This window comes from Diabrotica virgifera, chromosome 9, assembly GCF_917563875.1.
Source record: "Diabrotica virgifera virgifera chromosome 9, PGI_DIABVI_V3a".
Lineage (NCBI taxonomy): Eukaryota > Metazoa > Arthropoda > Insecta > Coleoptera > Chrysomelidae > Diabrotica > Diabrotica virgifera.
Genome location: NC_065451.1, coordinates 55,596,042 through 55,612,346, shown reverse-complemented (window position 1 = coordinate 55,612,346; position 16,305 = coordinate 55,596,042). Strand labels below are relative to the sequence as shown.

At 30.5% G+C, this 16,305-nt stretch overlaps 2 protein-coding genes across 2 annotated transcripts in view; one reads left to right on the top strand and one right to left on the bottom strand.

The window, feature by feature from the left end:
• The first annotated feature begins 1,809 nt into the window (after positions 1-1,809).
• LOC126891723 (MICOS complex subunit MIC27) overlaps positions 1,810-16,305 on the top strand; it is a 76,708-nt gene continuing 62,212 nt past the window's right edge. Inside the window, exons 1-2 of the mRNA XM_050660989.1 lie at positions 1,810-2,102; positions 2,229-2,520. Coding sequence (XP_050516946.1) covers positions 2,088-2,102; positions 2,229-2,520 — 307 coding nt within the window. The 5' untranslated portion in view covers positions 1,810-2,087. The remainder of the gene's footprint in view (positions 2,103-2,228; positions 2,521-16,305) is intronic.
• LOC126891722 (uncharacterized) lies at positions 10,356-14,979 on the bottom strand. The gene is made up of 5 exons (XM_050660988.1): positions 14,654-14,979; positions 13,246-13,557; positions 12,080-12,351; positions 11,816-11,975; positions 10,356-10,499 (listed from the first exon to the last, which is right to left on the bottom strand). Exons 1-5 carry the CDS (start codon positions 14,889-14,891, stop codon positions 10,396-10,398), a joined length of 1,086 nt encoding a protein of 361 aa, XP_050516945.1. The 5' UTR covers positions 14,892-14,979; the 3' UTR covers positions 10,356-10,395.

Genomic DNA, 16,305 nt, shown 5'->3' with positions numbered 1-16,305 from the left:
AGTACAATGTATTTTGAGTTAAATAAATTACATACATTCTTCTTTTTGCGCCAATTAATTTAATTCAAAAATTTTTTTTGGCAACCCTGTATAAATACCTAATGATAATAATGTTTATATTACTGAATAGAGAATTGAACGCCCTTTCAAATGACCTACCACACGACCCCTATTCCGATTAACAAAATTATCGATTACGTCATCACGCTCAGATGGATGACGTCACTAGTAAGAAATATATGCCAAAAAATTGTAATTTAAAAATAAAAATCGACCTCTTTCGGGATTTTGCTCCAAAATCGTCCGTTTTAAAGAAATGAATTTATTCCATAATTTAGCCCCTCTGTATAATCTACTATAATAAATCTTTCATGTCATCAATTATTTAATTATTGATAAATAATTAGGTACTTCCCTAAAATTTTAATTGAAAATTGCAGATTTTTTGGGAAAACTCGGATTTTCTGAGTAAAATTTTTGTTGAAGGAAATCGGAAAAAAAATAACTTTGTGCAGAACTAAATTACGGTGAATTTTTATTTGAGTGTTTTTGGCTCAAAGGAAAAATTTTAGGAGTTACAGACCACTAATTGAAAAATAAAGAAGATTTAGAAGTGCTAATTTGTTTATAAATAAAATAACACACTTTCTGCGGACTTGTCATACACCATATTACTAATAAAGTAACGCATAAACTCGTTATTTCGTAAAGTGGTTACTTTAAGGAAAATTCCCGAAACACGTCGATTTTTATTTTTAAATTACGGTTTTTTGACATATATATCATACTAGTGAAGTCATCCATCTGGGCGTGATGACGTAATCGATGATTTTTTTAAATGAGAATAGGGGTCATATGATAGCTCATTTAAAAGGGTATTCAATTCTCTATCCAAGAATATAAACATTAACATAATTATTTATACAGTGTGTTCAAAAAACATTTTTTAATTAAAATAAGTGAGACAAAAAGAAGAATATAATGTAATTATTTAATTCAAAATACATTTTACTACTTTCAGTAAACAGAAAAAAAAATTTATTTGACAAATAAACCTTGATTTTCGCTTAAACGAAATGTTCAAACTGCCAAGCGACAGGTGGGTGGCAGCTTTAACATTGAATTTAAGCAAAAAACAATATTTATTTCTCAAATAAACATTTTTTTCCTGTTTTCTGACAACAGTAAAACGTATTTTGAATTAAATAAACTACGTTCATTCTTCTTTTTGTTTCAATTATTTTAATTAAAAAAATGTTTTTTGAACACCTTGTATAAATAATTAGGTAAATGTTTATATTAGTGAATAGAGAATTGAATACCCTTTCAAATGAGCTATCACATGACCATTCTCATTTAAAAAAATCATCGATTACGTCATCGCGCCCAGATGGATGACGTCACTAGTATGATATATATGCCAAAAAATCTGAATCTTAAAATAAAAATCGACCCGTTTCAGGATTTTTCATTAATGTCGCTGGTTTACGAAATAATGAATTTATGCGTTACTTTATGGACGCACTGTATATGCAATCTTAAGATTCGATTTTAGCAATAAAATAGCTGGTAAATAATTTTTCCCAAAAATGGCATTTTTTCGATAATTTTCCCAGACTATCAACAAGTTCCAATAAACGGGAGCGCCAACCCAAATTCTGAGCAGTCTCAACATGATAAGATTAATATCCCCAGTTGTAACTAATATCGAAATGAATAAGAATCGCTATATTCTGCGGCTGTCATGGCGGTGTCGAAATGAAATTGCGACTGTCGAAATGAATTAGAATCAGGGCCCAGCCCGTAGCATTACCAGCCAGCATAAGAAAATAACTGAAATATTATGTAAAAAATATTGCTGAATATTTATTATACATTATTTTGCATGCAAATGAATAAAAAACTATAATTATAATCAATAAAATTGCTTTAACAAGAAGGTAAAATGTTAGGTTAAATTCATGGTTAATTTCAAGAATTGTCACTGTCAAATCCTGGGTTTTGGAATTTCTGGGAATACAGTTGTTTTCTTGTTTATGTAATCTTCAAGTCATACATTTCTTCTGTAAAAAAAATTTGAAGTAAAAATGTTGAAACAACAGGTCTGTACTTAAATTGTGATGTATTTATTGTACGCTTGCAAAGTTTGCCCTCTTTGCCCATTGTACAGTATATTATCATTTTGTTAAGTCTTTTCTGGATTTGTGATTGAATTATTTTAAATCTAGGTATTCACAAGATGTCTTGTACCTACCGTTCTGGCAGCCGTAGCCACAGATACCAAAGAGAAAGCTGTATCTGACAATAAAATTGATCCAAAACTGTGTAGGCCAAGTGAACTACCATTATACACACCTGATCCTATCCATAATGTTAAACAAATTGATGATAGTGAAAGCAATCAACTTGAAGAAGCAATAAGGGCTACCAGGTTGAAATTAGTTGAGATTAACAAAGAAGTCGAAGCTTATAAGAGGGTAGGAGTTGAACAGTTTGAGAAAGGAAAAGATGAATTAGATTGTAAGTACTTTACTTAACTCGTAATACTTTAGTTTTCTTGATACTTTTACTAAAAGGAAAATAATTGTAGAACTCATTGAAGTTTAATATTTCTAATATTAAATCTTAACTACACTGGAGAGCAAAACAATCGACTCACTCGTTGAATTGTGCACCTTAGATATCTTGAATTTTCTAAACCTGTTGTCTGATTGGAGTGATTTTTTTAGTATGTTATAGCCTTATTATTTAAGAAAATCGATGTAATAATATAATATGTAATAATGTAATAATAATTATAATTGATGTAAAAATATAGCAAGGAGTACGACTGTTTAATATTAACAATATATCAAGTGAGTGAGAAGAAGTCTCACTGTAATTGAGGTTATCAGTCAAGGAGAAATAAAAAATGAAAAAACTATTTCAATCTTTTAATAGAAGACGTTTCGTGCAGTCTTCCTGCACTTCATCAGTTCTACTGATTGTGAAGTTACATATAAGATGTACACAACAATGTCATCACAATGGGTTGTGTTCTTAAAAACTTAATAGCTAAAAAATACATAAAATTTCTTTAAAAATACAAAAACGCAAAAAATGTCACAAAGGTCCTTAGTGGTAAAAATCCTAAGGTTATTGAATAGTTACATAAAATTTGTTTTGAAACATGAGGCCAGGAGAAGAAATATTTTGTTAGAGTCAAAATTATTATTTTAAATCCATTTCTTATTCTAACCAAAAAAAGCGCACAAAAAACCTAACCAAAAACCAACTGTGAGGTGTCTGTCATTAAATGGATTTAAAAACGGGGATGTGAAAATCTGAACCAAATTAATGTAAATTATTGTAAACCTAGATTTTCATCCAAAAACCTCCTTGTGACACACAAAAGATAAACAAAAATAAAGATATATATGATCACCGTGAAAACGGCAGCAATGTATAGTGTCACAAAAAAGCTTTCAAACGAAAACCCGGTTTACAGGTTGACGATGCACCCTGAATTATATCAATTTTTCTTTAATCGAAAAAATGCCATAGTAAAAATGTTATGCCTACATAATATTTTATTATTTTACTACAGAAAAACACAAATCCAAAAACACAAGGATTATAATAAATAATAAATTTACTAAAAACACTAATATATTCTTTTAATGACTTATTTGCACGGTTACAGATACATACATACCTATCTTGAAAGATTAGCAACGAACTACATTTGTCTGTGTGCGCAGGCGTGCAGATTTATGTACAATGTTACCCTCAATCGAATCGCGCCTAAAGAAGAATATCTTCAAAAGTTAGGTATGTTAACAACGAGCAAAGTTTTTCATTTTCTACTTAGTTTAATAAACAAACCTAAAGTAGGCTATGAGAAATTAACAATTTAATGGATGTCAGATTGTTAACTGTTAAAAAGTATCTGGTTTGTTGTGAAAATTAGTAAATTTATTATTTAGAGTTCCAATTAAATCCGTATTTTTTGTGTTGTTTGGTGGAAATGGAACGCGATACAAGGAATTTGACCCACGATACGTGTGTTCAAGCAGTAATCTTACATCACGAAGGACTTAGCTACCATGCTCTGGGCTCTTTATATTGATAATTGGCCATCGCATAGTCCAGAGCTTAACCGGATCGAACATTTGTGGGACATAATTGGCAGAAGGCTACAACAGCGTATGCCACCTCCTAGAACCTAACAAGAGGTAGAAACAGGAGCTCTTGAGATTTGGAATGACATTGATCAAAGTCAAAAGTCAAAATTTTATTTACGCATATAGCATTTACAGAGTACGTAGGTATAAAACAACAATAATTATAAAAGTACAAAGGATAGTTATAAGTATAACCTATATAGTCTTACAAAGTTAAATCATTAGAATATACATACAAGTCAAAATATATTAAAAGATTACTATAACAATAACAAGATGTCGTGACTAGATTTTTTTTCAATAATTATAAAAACACTGAAACATATATATAACAAAAAGTTTGGAGGTAATAAATTTGAAATCAGATTACATATTTAATAAATAAGACACATTTTACCATAATAATTTTAATATTAATTTGATAGAAACTTTTTTATTTTACCACTAAATTTATTAAAACCATCATTAAATAAATCCAAATCACACTTTTGTAACATTTCATTTGTTAATTTGCTCATTCGACAAATAGGCGAGTTAATGCCATAATTGGTTCTATGAAACTCAATGTTAAGTAGTTGGCTATTTCTGGAATTAATAGATGGAACACGCAGGCCAACAGCTGCCAGGAGATCTGGGTCATCAATAATATTATTTATGATTTTATATATTGTACAAATATCTAAATAGTTCCGTCTGGTTTCCAAAGGGGTTAAATTCAAAAGCCTCATGATGTCATTAACATTTATCTCTTCATAAGGTATTTTTAGTTTGTGACCTATTCGTCTCAAAAACTTTCTCTGAACTCGTTTAAGTTTTTCTTTGTGCACAGTGTAATATGGATGCCATATAGGTGCTGCATATTCTAGAGTTGATCGCACTAAGGAACAGTAAACTTCCTTTAAAACAAATATATTGTCAAAACATTTTAATGTTCTAAAAACAAACCCTAACAACCTCATTGCTTTATTTGTAATCAGATCAATATGGTTTGAGAAATTTAATTCACTATCAAACCATACACCAAGATCTTTTATTAGGTAGCATCTTTCAAGGCCTACCGAATTCAGAGTGTAATTGAAAAGAATAGGCTTTTTTATTCTGCTAAATGTAATGATTTTACATTTATTTATATTTAATGTTAGATTATTAGTATTACACCAATTTGAAAAGATATTGAGTTCTCTTTGTAAGTCTAGACAATCATTTGGAGACTTGATGATGTTCAGTATTTTGACATCATCTGCGAATGCCTTGAATAAACAGTTATTAAAAACATTCTTGATATCATTAATAAATACATTGAATAATAAACTTGATAAGTGACCACCCTGTGGAATTCCAGAAGTAACAATGATTTCAGATGAGATAAAGTTCTTCATTTTCACAACTTGTTTTCTTTCTTTAAGGTTACTTTGAAACCAATCAAACATTGATCCATGAATGCCCAAGGCAGACATTTTTCCAAGTAAGATATTCTGATCAATTTTGTCGAATGCCTTAGAGAAATCGGTATAAGTTACATCAACCTGGTACCCATTCTCCAAGGCACTCAACAAGACATGCTCATAACTTAAAGATTAGAAACTGTTGACCTACCTTTGGTGAAACCGTGCTGTTCATCAATAATAATATCTCTAAAAAGTGGATTTAATTTATCTGCCACTATTGCTTCGAAAACCTTTGGAATAAGTGAAGTCTTAGATATAGCTCTATAATTTTTAATATTTGATTTATCTCCATCTTTATAAACGGGTGTAACAAAAATCAATATCAATATCAAATGGGGTGTATCAAACGGGTGTAATCAATATCAAATAGCATACATAATTTGTAATATAAAAGTACATTTCGCTTTTATTATTGAACATTAGCGAATGAATCAAAAAACAAAATGTTCAGAAAGCCTAAGGCTACAATTGAGTTTTAATTTAAATATTTTATGCTAGAATATTCCACAGGGTGTTCTGAACTTTAAGAAAAAAACACAGTATGATTGTTACATCCGGTATAAAATGGCATTTACCTCTCTAGCAACAATATTATTACATCAATTTTCTTAAATAATAAGGCTATATAATATGCTAAAAAATCACTCAAATCGGACGACAGGTTTAGGAAATTTGAGACATCTAACATGTATAAGTCAGTCAGTAGTCATGTCTGGTGGCGGCCAGTCGTGTGCCGTATGCTCGGATAATTTTATAGTTAATACCAAGCTTGTTAAATGCGATTTCTGTTGTGAATGTTATCACACGAACTGTGCCAAAGTCAAGGATCAGTTTATTAAGTTGAAACAGGATGCTGATAATTTTATGTGGTTCTGCAACAATTGTTTGCCCAAAGTTCGGGTTTTTACTAGTGGCAGTGGTGATTTATCGAATAGCAAACATGAAGAGTTGATCGAAAGAACTAGTAAGTTAATTAATTTATTAGAATCTTCGGATTCATTACCATCCAATAAACCTAGTTATGCTTCATGGTCTGATGTAGTTAAAAAGAATAAAACTGAACCATTGATAATTAAACCTAAAAACCTGAATCAAAACAGTTCCGTGACAAAAAGTGTTCTTTCGCAAAAAGTGGATCCAAATAACATTAATGTCGCATTAACTGAAGTAAAACAAGGCACCCAAGGCAAATTGATGATTCACTGTCAACATAAACAATCCTTGGAAAATCTTAACAATAAAGTGGAACAGCAACTTGGTGATGAATACGATATTAAAATTGGGAAATTAGCTAATCCCAAAATTAAAATAATTAATGTATCCTCAGACGATGTAGTTGACTCTAACGTGTTTATAAATAAATTTATATCTCAGAATTTTCCCAAAGATTTAATTAATTCAGAAGCTAAAATAATTCATAAATTTAAATCTGTAAAAAGTACTAATGATTCTATGCATGTAATTGTTGAATTGTCCTCTAGTGAATTTCATTACTTAATTTCGAACAGAGATCGTATTGGATGGAACAGTTACAAATTTTTTGAATTTGTAAGTGTGATGAGATGTTTTCGGTGTTGGAAATTTGGACACTTTATTGATAAATGTGAAGCCAAACAAGATACATGTCCTTTATGTGCAAGTAAACATAAAAAAAATCAGTGCAACAGTACTAATTATTCTTGTTCTAACTGTAATTATGCGAAGAATGTAATGAAAATAGATGGTGTTGGTACAGGTCATCATGTATTTGATACAAACTGTCCTAGCTATCTCCGACAAATTAATAAGAACAAAGAAAAGATAAATTATCAAAAATAGCAATCAAAAAGTAGTGTAAGTGGTCGGAAAGGTGGTAGAACTATACTAAATGTGTATTTTCAAAATGTGGGTGGTTTAAGAACAAAGCTTAAGGATTTAAGCCAGGCAGTATCATGCTCCGATTACACTGTAATTATTTTAGTCGAAACTTGGTTAAATTCTGAATTCCATGATGCTGAATTGGGGTTAGATGACTTCAATGTTTTTAGAAGTGATAGAAATGATAATACTAGTGTCAAACAACGTGGTGGGGGAGTATTACACGCAGTTGCTAAACATTTGGAAGTGTGTGAAGTTTTTGTTCCTCAAAATAGTGTTGAGCAAAAGTTTGTTTCACTTAAGTGCCAAGGTCAAACTGTCGTATTTGGTGGTGTTTATTTGCCTCCTGCATCTGGCAGGAATGTATATATGGATCACTGTGACAGCATTGAATATATATAATAAAATTCCGGGTTGTAAATTAATAATTTGTGGGGATTATAATTTTCCTGATGTAATTTGGGGTAACAGTCTTTATGGTACCACGGTACAGGCTAACCAAAACTCACCAGCTAAAGACTTATGTAATACCATTAATCTTTGTGACTTATACCAGGTTAATACGATATCTAACCGGCGAAATGTTTTTCTTGATTTAATTTTTTCTAGCATTCCTGATATATTTGTTTCTGTACCTCTGGATCCGTTGTTTGAGGAAGGATTTCATCATACACCTGTCAATTTTGACGTAATTGTTGATTTAAATGAATCTGTTCTTAATTATGAAGAATACTTTTTTGACTTTAGAAATGGGGATTATGTTGCTTTAAATTATTATTTAGCAGAAGTTGACTGGAATTTATTATTTCTTAACAGAAGCATTAATGACATGTTTAAAGATTTTTATGATATTTTATTTTATTTAATCGAGTTGTTTATACCACTAAAAAAATTTAAAAGATCCACTTATCCCAAATGGTTTACATCAGAGTTAAAACATTTAATATATGAGAAGAAAAAAGCACATAAAAATTTAAGATGGCTGGCGATAATGAGAGCTATCTTCTTTTTTCCGGTCTCAGGAACAGTGTAAAGGCGTCATGTGATACAAATTGAGGCTAACATTTTACAAAATTCTTGTTCTTTCTGGAAATATATCGATAATAAACGCAACTCTCATGTTCTACCATCGAGTATGTGCTATGGTAATGAAACTAGTGAAAATGGTTCAGATATTGTTAATTTATTTGCTGAGTTCTTTTCTACTGTCTACAACCATTGATTATAGACACGGATAGATCCCCAGCGCATATGGACGGAAGCGTGTCCCCTTTACCATCCAAAAAATTAAAATTTTAGTCAAGAATCAGCGACTCTAGTGGTTATTTCGTGAAATAGCCAGTTAGGAATTTGCTCTCGCAAGAGAATGATCGTAGACTGACGTTCGGTTACCTCCCCTATCACTCCCACCACAACCAATTTATGGCAGTACCTACTAAATTAGAAAACGACCTTGACACCCAGAGAAGTGAAGTAATAATCCTATTTAGCGTAGCGAACAGTTTGAATGTATGTACCTTGTCGATTCTAAAATACGATAATATGAGGTTCTCAACTGTACCGATCTGTCAACGGATAAAAATTGTTTGTATGTACAGTTTATCCACTAATAATTTTCCAACATAATCAGCAGTCATATTGATATCAAAGAGACCGGCTTTCGAATCAAGGTTGTCAGATTATATATTTCCTAAAATTCCCAAGTTTATATATTCTGAAAATGTTTTCTCTACTTTACTATTCAATTGTTATTCAATGACACTGTTAGAAAGATAATATTAAAATATTCTTAAAAAATATATAAATTAGTTAACTAGGTACTTAAAATTTCAATGGGCATTCACTAATAAATTGAAGCAACTTTGTATATATTATACTTTAAAGAAATTTTGGAGTATCAGCAACACTGTAGGCTGGACAAAATTAAGAACCCCGTTTGAAATTGACGTTGCCATGTTGATGATTTTAACGAGATATTAAGAATTTGCTTTAATATTAAAACAAGTTTAAACATTGAAAGTATCAAATTTTAAGTAATAAAAAACCAAACAGTGATGGTCACATCCATTACTTATATATTTCGTTTCAATTCAACAACAAAAGAACACTGAAATTTACTGGAAGATATGAAACTAAATGAGCGTTTATGTACGACACCAGTGCCCTAATAACACAAAACATTCCATGAATGTTCCTAGAATGTACTCACAGGACATTCCAAACATTCCTGGAATGTCCCCAAATGCACACGAATGTCCCTGGAAAGTCCCTGGAATGTGCTGTGTCAGCATTTTAAATATTCTTAGAATGTTCTGTTGGAACATTCCATGAATGTCTACGAATGTTCTTTGGACATTCACAGTATATGTTTTAGACTGAATGTCTTGTTGGAACATTCCATGAATGTTCTTTGGACATTCACAGTATATTTTTAGACTGAATGTCTTGTTGGAACATTCCATGAATGTTGGAACATTCCATGAATGTTCTTTGGACATTCCATGAATGTTCTTTGGACATTCACAGTATATTTTTTAGACCGAATGTCTTGTTGGAACATTCCATGAATGTTCTTTGGACATCCACAGTATATTTTTTAGACATTCCCTGAATATACCCTGAATATACTATCCATTGCAAGATAATTCGGATTTATATCTACTTAATATTATATTATCACATTTTAGTATAAATAATGTAATTATTCATTTAAAGCGTACTAAGTATGCGGGAGTATGCTTTAAATGAATAATCATACTATTTATACTAAAATGTGATAATATAATATTAAATAGATATAAATATAAATCTGAATTATCTTGCAACGGATAATACGTGGCTATACCAAATAATACTCATTGATAAATATAAACAGTTTTATTGCACATAAAAATATATTGCACATTTAAATTATAAAAAAAAATGTCTTATATTCTCTTCATGCATCTTTCCTTGGATTTTCTTAGCCACAAGGCTACAGCATATTCTGTCTCCTTCCTTGTTTTTTGTAAGCCAGTTCTCTCAGATGATTCTAAAAAATACAATGAATGGTAAGTTTTCTATTCTTTACAATTAACAATCAAAAGAAATACTATTTACAGGTAATAGAGTTTTTAGAGCCACCTGAAATGTAAATTTCACACTAAAATTTACAATATCAAATTGTTAACATATTTATATACAGTAAACTCGCGATTATCCGAGCCTCGGTTATCCGAGCCCCTCGGTTAACCGAGGCAAAAGTCATAACTGGTTAGTTAGAACTTTCAACCTTGGCGCAACATCGCCGTTTCAAAAAGAGGAATGAAGCTTACGCAAAAATCAATCAAAGACTTTTTAAAACAGTAATATTGATACGGTAAATGTTTTTATCTTTTATAGACAATACTGTATTAGTTTTGTAATTAAAATATCCAAAGTTATGGTTATTAACGTGTTTTTCTAGAAACATAACCAATCTCATTGTTAACCGACTTTTTTCGTTATCGAGGTAGTCATGGTCCGTTACCTCGGATAATCGCGAGTGTACTGTAGTATACTTTAACATAATATGTAATATAATTGAATCAGTGAGTTGGAAAACCGTTTAAGTCCAAAATTTGACATTTTAAAGTAAAGTATCCATTTTGTTTATTTGTCCCTTTCTCGATAGGGCCTATCGAGAAAGGGACTATACTACAAACTTAGCCGTTAACGTAGCACAACTGACTGTAGTCGTTGTAGTCTATGTTAAGTAGTTCCAGTATTAAAATGTTTTTATTGATTTTCTCGGAACATATATTTTGGACATGTACGGTTTTCCAACTCACTGATTCAATTGATGTCAAGAAGTACTTGCCGTAAACTTTAGTTAGTGCTACTTATTACTGGGTATAAGTGAAGTAGTAGTACTCATTTATATTCTCTTCCTCCAATTTGCATGTGAGATTTCACAATTCGTCAGGATTCAAATTGTCCATATTCAACGGCAGCAGGTGCCATTTTGTTTTAACTCTTCCTTTATGGAATTTATTTTATGTATGTTACCCATGTAAAATGTCTATGTGCCACTATTCTATGTGCCAACTACTTGTGGATTTGTGATATTTAAATGCTGACAAAGATGAGCCCTGACAAAGTGTGATGAAGTCTCACACGAGAATTTGGTGAATAAAATCTAAATGAGTATTACAACCAATTAGATGACTAAAGTGATCTTGAAAATGAACTTTTAAGTGTCGGTTTTGTACCAGAATAGGGTACAATTAAATTTTCTATCCATTATCAAACCAAGTAGTTGATAAGGTATTATGATTTTTAATAATAAAAAATGTTCCTAACTATATTAACACAAAAAATAATATTTACCAATAACTGCCTTTGAAAGCTGTAGCTTTGAAAAGTTCAATTTCCCTTTTCTGCCTATAAAAGAATAGGCCATTGCCATCGAGTCTGACATTATTGGGCCCAAACATCTTTTCACAAAATCACACAGATTAATGCCTCCCATCTTGGCAAAATATTGGACCTAAAACAAATTTTAAATGACATTTAGCATAGCAAAAGTAAAAGACAAAAATGAATTGTTAAGCGAAAAAAAACACATTAAGTTAAAATTAGGTGGGTACTTACCAAAGATTTATAATTTTCGGTAGATGCCAAAAATTGTTCTAGATTTTCTAGTTTTTCTTCACTATCCACTGGCAGCTCTATAGAAATTCTTTCTAAAACATCGTCCACTGATGGTCCTTCCAATGACTGTTGAGGATTGGCAGACAATTTATTATTGACCTCTATTAGTCTTTCATTGACCTCTATTAACAGGCTCTGTATGTTGTAGAGTATTTGTGAATTGCGTTTGCAATTATGTTTATCATCCGTTATTTCAGAGACATCCTCAGTTTCTACAAAAACAGAAGAATTGATATTAGTAACCTTCAAAGACTTTCAAAATAATAGCAAACATATGTAAGAAAAAGTTTACGCCCTGCTCTAAGGCAAGTAACTTTAGCACATTTCCATGGATAGATCAGTACTCTCTATAGGAACGGATTATTTAGGTGTACAATGTCCAAAATATTTTATGGTTAAAACATGATTAATATTTTAAAGGAAAATATTCATAAACAGGAAAACTGATGCTGCGCATGCATATATTTGATTTTAACTTGGGTACTACTTTTGCTTTTATTAAAACCATATAACCATCAATAAAATTCAAACTAAATATGTTCATAAATATTTAAAACAATAAAACAATATTTTATATTCTTTTATTTTTTATGTTTGTGTTTTATACTTAGTTGTAGTTTTACATGTATCTAAATTTTATATTTTCATTATTACGATGAAAGCTCTTCTTTATTGTATTTTGTATGTATTGGGTTTATCCCGTTAATAAATAAATAAATAAAAAAAATACAAGAGTCAGCACTGCCGAGTCTGTGCGGGCAATGTTCACTACATATGTGCTTTTATTAGAAGTATATTATAAAACTTAGAATGAAAAAATAGGACCAAATCTAGAAACTAGCATGAATATTTAGAAGCGAAAATTGTGATTTATTGTATCTAGTACCGTTAGTTTACAAATTAATAAACATTCTAGACTGAAGAAGGTATAATGTAAAACAGGCTAAGTTGCCAAATATAAAAAGAACTAAATATCTTAAAAACTGTAGGAGTAGCATTCCAACATGAGTTGTAAAATGCTCAAAAAACATAATTTGGTCTGCAAAAATGCTTGATCCATATGAATCCATGTTTTTAAAGTTATTTTAATTAAATATTTAACTCACCTTTTAAATTTGCGCCTGAGAAATTGGCTGCGGCAGCGGTAATTTCCATACTCTCTCTAATAAAACTACCATTTGTATCAATTGTATTGTTCATATCCTCATAGTCTAACAGCACTGTAGGCATATTCCACGATGGAGGTGTCGGTAGATTTATAGCTTTTTTTTTCGGCTTTTTCTTTATCCTGCTCTCGTCTTCTGATTCCGAAGAAGTGAACGTTCGTCTTTTTCTGGATCTTCTTACGTCAGGATCTGAATTTAGGTCACTGCTGTACTCAGCTTTCGCTGCCTTCGTTCTCGCTGTTGCATAGTCTTCTAAAAAATAATATGCCAACATTAAATTAAAAAAATACAAAAATATGTATGTACAGCTGGTTCCAAAGAAAACTGATACGACTCTTAAGCGTATTTTGTAGAAAATTGAGCAGTGTACTTTCTTCTTCCTCTTCTTTTTGTTTTTGGTCTCGCTGCAAGGCAATTAATTAAGGATCTTGATGTAGTCTGACGAGATAAGAAGTCAAGGAAAGTCTTGGAATTGGGTGAAGGCCCTAGCACAAAATAGAACCCAATGACGCGTTTTCACTGAATCTCTATGCTCCACTTAGGGGTTCAAGAACATTATAATATACATATATATATCATATATATCAGTGGTTTTCAATGTTTTTAAGCCATGTACCACCAAAATTCTTATAATTATTTTTGGTACCACCTAACTGAAGATCTATGGAGGTAGATAATCTAATTAACTACAAATATGCTGAATTTTGGCAGTGGTTTTGTGTACCACCGCACCTAATGAAATGTACTACCAGTGGTACATGTACCACAGATTGAGAACCCCTGATATATATCATACTGATGACGACTAATAAGTCAGAAACACGTGTCTATGGTTGCATTCCATCTTGGGCATATTTTGTTTTATATATATATATATATATATATATATATATATATATATATATATATATATATATATATATATATATATATATATATATTGATGTAGTCTGGCTCTAAGCCATATCAAAATCGCTGACTATGTTCTTTCTCAAAAAATGACTGTTTAATTGTTTATTTTATTATTTGTCTGTCATAATAAATATAATATAATGTCAGATCAACCATACACTGCTCAAAATGATCAAATCTTACTAAGAGTTGTATCAGTTTTTTAGGAACCAGCTATACATATTTGTTTTATTACTGATTGCTGAGATTATCTTTAAAGGCAAAAATCATCAAGAAATGTTGAAAAAGGTCAAGTATGCACAACATCTTCACAACAAAACATTTAAATTTTAGGATTATAGTTTTAATTTGCAGATTTTTTAAGGTTTAAAAAATTAAGTTTTAAAAATGAAATTAATTTTAGAAATAAATTTATTAAATAAGTTTGTCTACATACCATAAGTTGAATCCCGAAATATTCGCACTTTATGCATGGGCCAACAACTATTGTATTCGCAGTTCTTTAATGCGTTATTCAATTTTTCACGTGGTAAGGCGGGCCAAAGACAAGTGTCTCCATTTATCCATGTTGTTGGGACTGCCTGGACAGCATTATCCGAACAGAAGCACACAACAGTCCACGTTTTTGGAGATGCCATGACGACTTTGATCACAGAAAATAATTTTTTTTTCATAAAACATAAAAAATATTTTAATTTAAAAGTTATGATACTCCAAAATAGAAAAATACGAGAAAAAATATTGATTAAATCTACTACGTACCAAATTTATGACTACATGTTTTTAAAAAGTGACAAATTTTCAGTTTTAGAAAAATAACGATGACATTAAAAAAATTAACAGCAATACACAAATCTGTAACAAGAACCATATCGCTACCTACATTCTAATACAAAGTATGAGGATTTTTAGGCGAAACGAGTTAGAGGTTGATTCTGATTATATTGCGCACGCTCTACCGAATGATTTTAATCCCAAGTATGAGAAAACATTATTTCTCATACTTGGGATTAGAATAATTCAGTAGAGAATAAATTCAATATACTCAAAACTTGTTTTGCCTAAAAATCCTCATACATGGTGTTAGAATGTAGATAGAGATATGCAGAATGAGATTTAACCACTGTCTTATACCATCATAAATATTTAAAGTTAATCTAGCTGATAGTCCACAATGTATTTGTGGTCAGTTGGGTAACCTACAACACAAAATTTTGACATGTTCTCTTATTTTTAATAAAATATGTTTTTCAATTCACCATATTCTTTGACTGATGTCCACCATTCCAATAATTTAAACTATTTATTAACATTAGAAAACAATGAGTTGGTACACCGACTATTGTATAAACATATTCATTTTAGATATTAAACTGAAATTGTAATTGTAAAATACAGAGTAAGTATTTCTGTTAATTTTATTTTATTTTATTTATTAAATAGACGGGATCACCCCATTACAGCATTATAATACTATATTTTTAATCTAATTTACCTCGTAACTACACTTTAAAATACAATAATTAGAAATAATTCTAGAGTTTACTATAAATCATGGTTTTAAATTGATTTAAACTTAAATTAAAAGGATCTCTATCACAGTGACTATTTAAAAACCTTAAGACCCTATCAAATGGATTATTGCAGGTATAATTGGTAGCATGAAAGTTTATATGAAAAAATTCAAAAGATCTTAGTCTACGCTGTGGAATATTGATGCTTATTTTACTTAAAAGTTCTGGACATTGAATTAAATTATTTAATAATTTATAAATAAATACAGAATCAAACTGAATTCGTCCGATATAAAGTGTTGTTAGATTTAATTTATCTAAAATTACTTTTTTGTCTATATTTGCAACTAGAATTCCCATTTTGTAACCACAATACCTAAGAAACTTATTCTGAACTTTCTCAATGGAATTGATGTACTGGTCATACATAGCAGACCAGACTAGCGTGCCATATTCTAATTGAGAGCGTTCAAGAGAACAATACACAACTTTGTTACATCAATTGGGAACTCACTACAGTTTCTTAATGTAAATCCAAGAAGTTTAAGACTTTTCAATGTAATCTGTGAAATAT

Excerpts from the sequence above, each read along its gene's own strand:
- LOC126891722 (XM_050660988.1), bottom strand. The coding sequence starts at position 14,891 with ATGAAAAAAAAATTATTTTCTGTGATCAAAGTCGTCATGGCATCTCCA. Across the intron at positions 13,558-14,653 it reads ATTTCGGGATTCAACTTATG|AAGACTATGCAACAGCGAGA; the intron begins GTATGTAGACAA and ends ATTATTTTTTAG. Across the intron at positions 11,976-12,079 it reads CCGAAAATTATAAATCTTTG|GTCCAATATTTTGCCAAGAT; the intron begins GTAAGTACCCAC and ends AATTTGTTTTAG.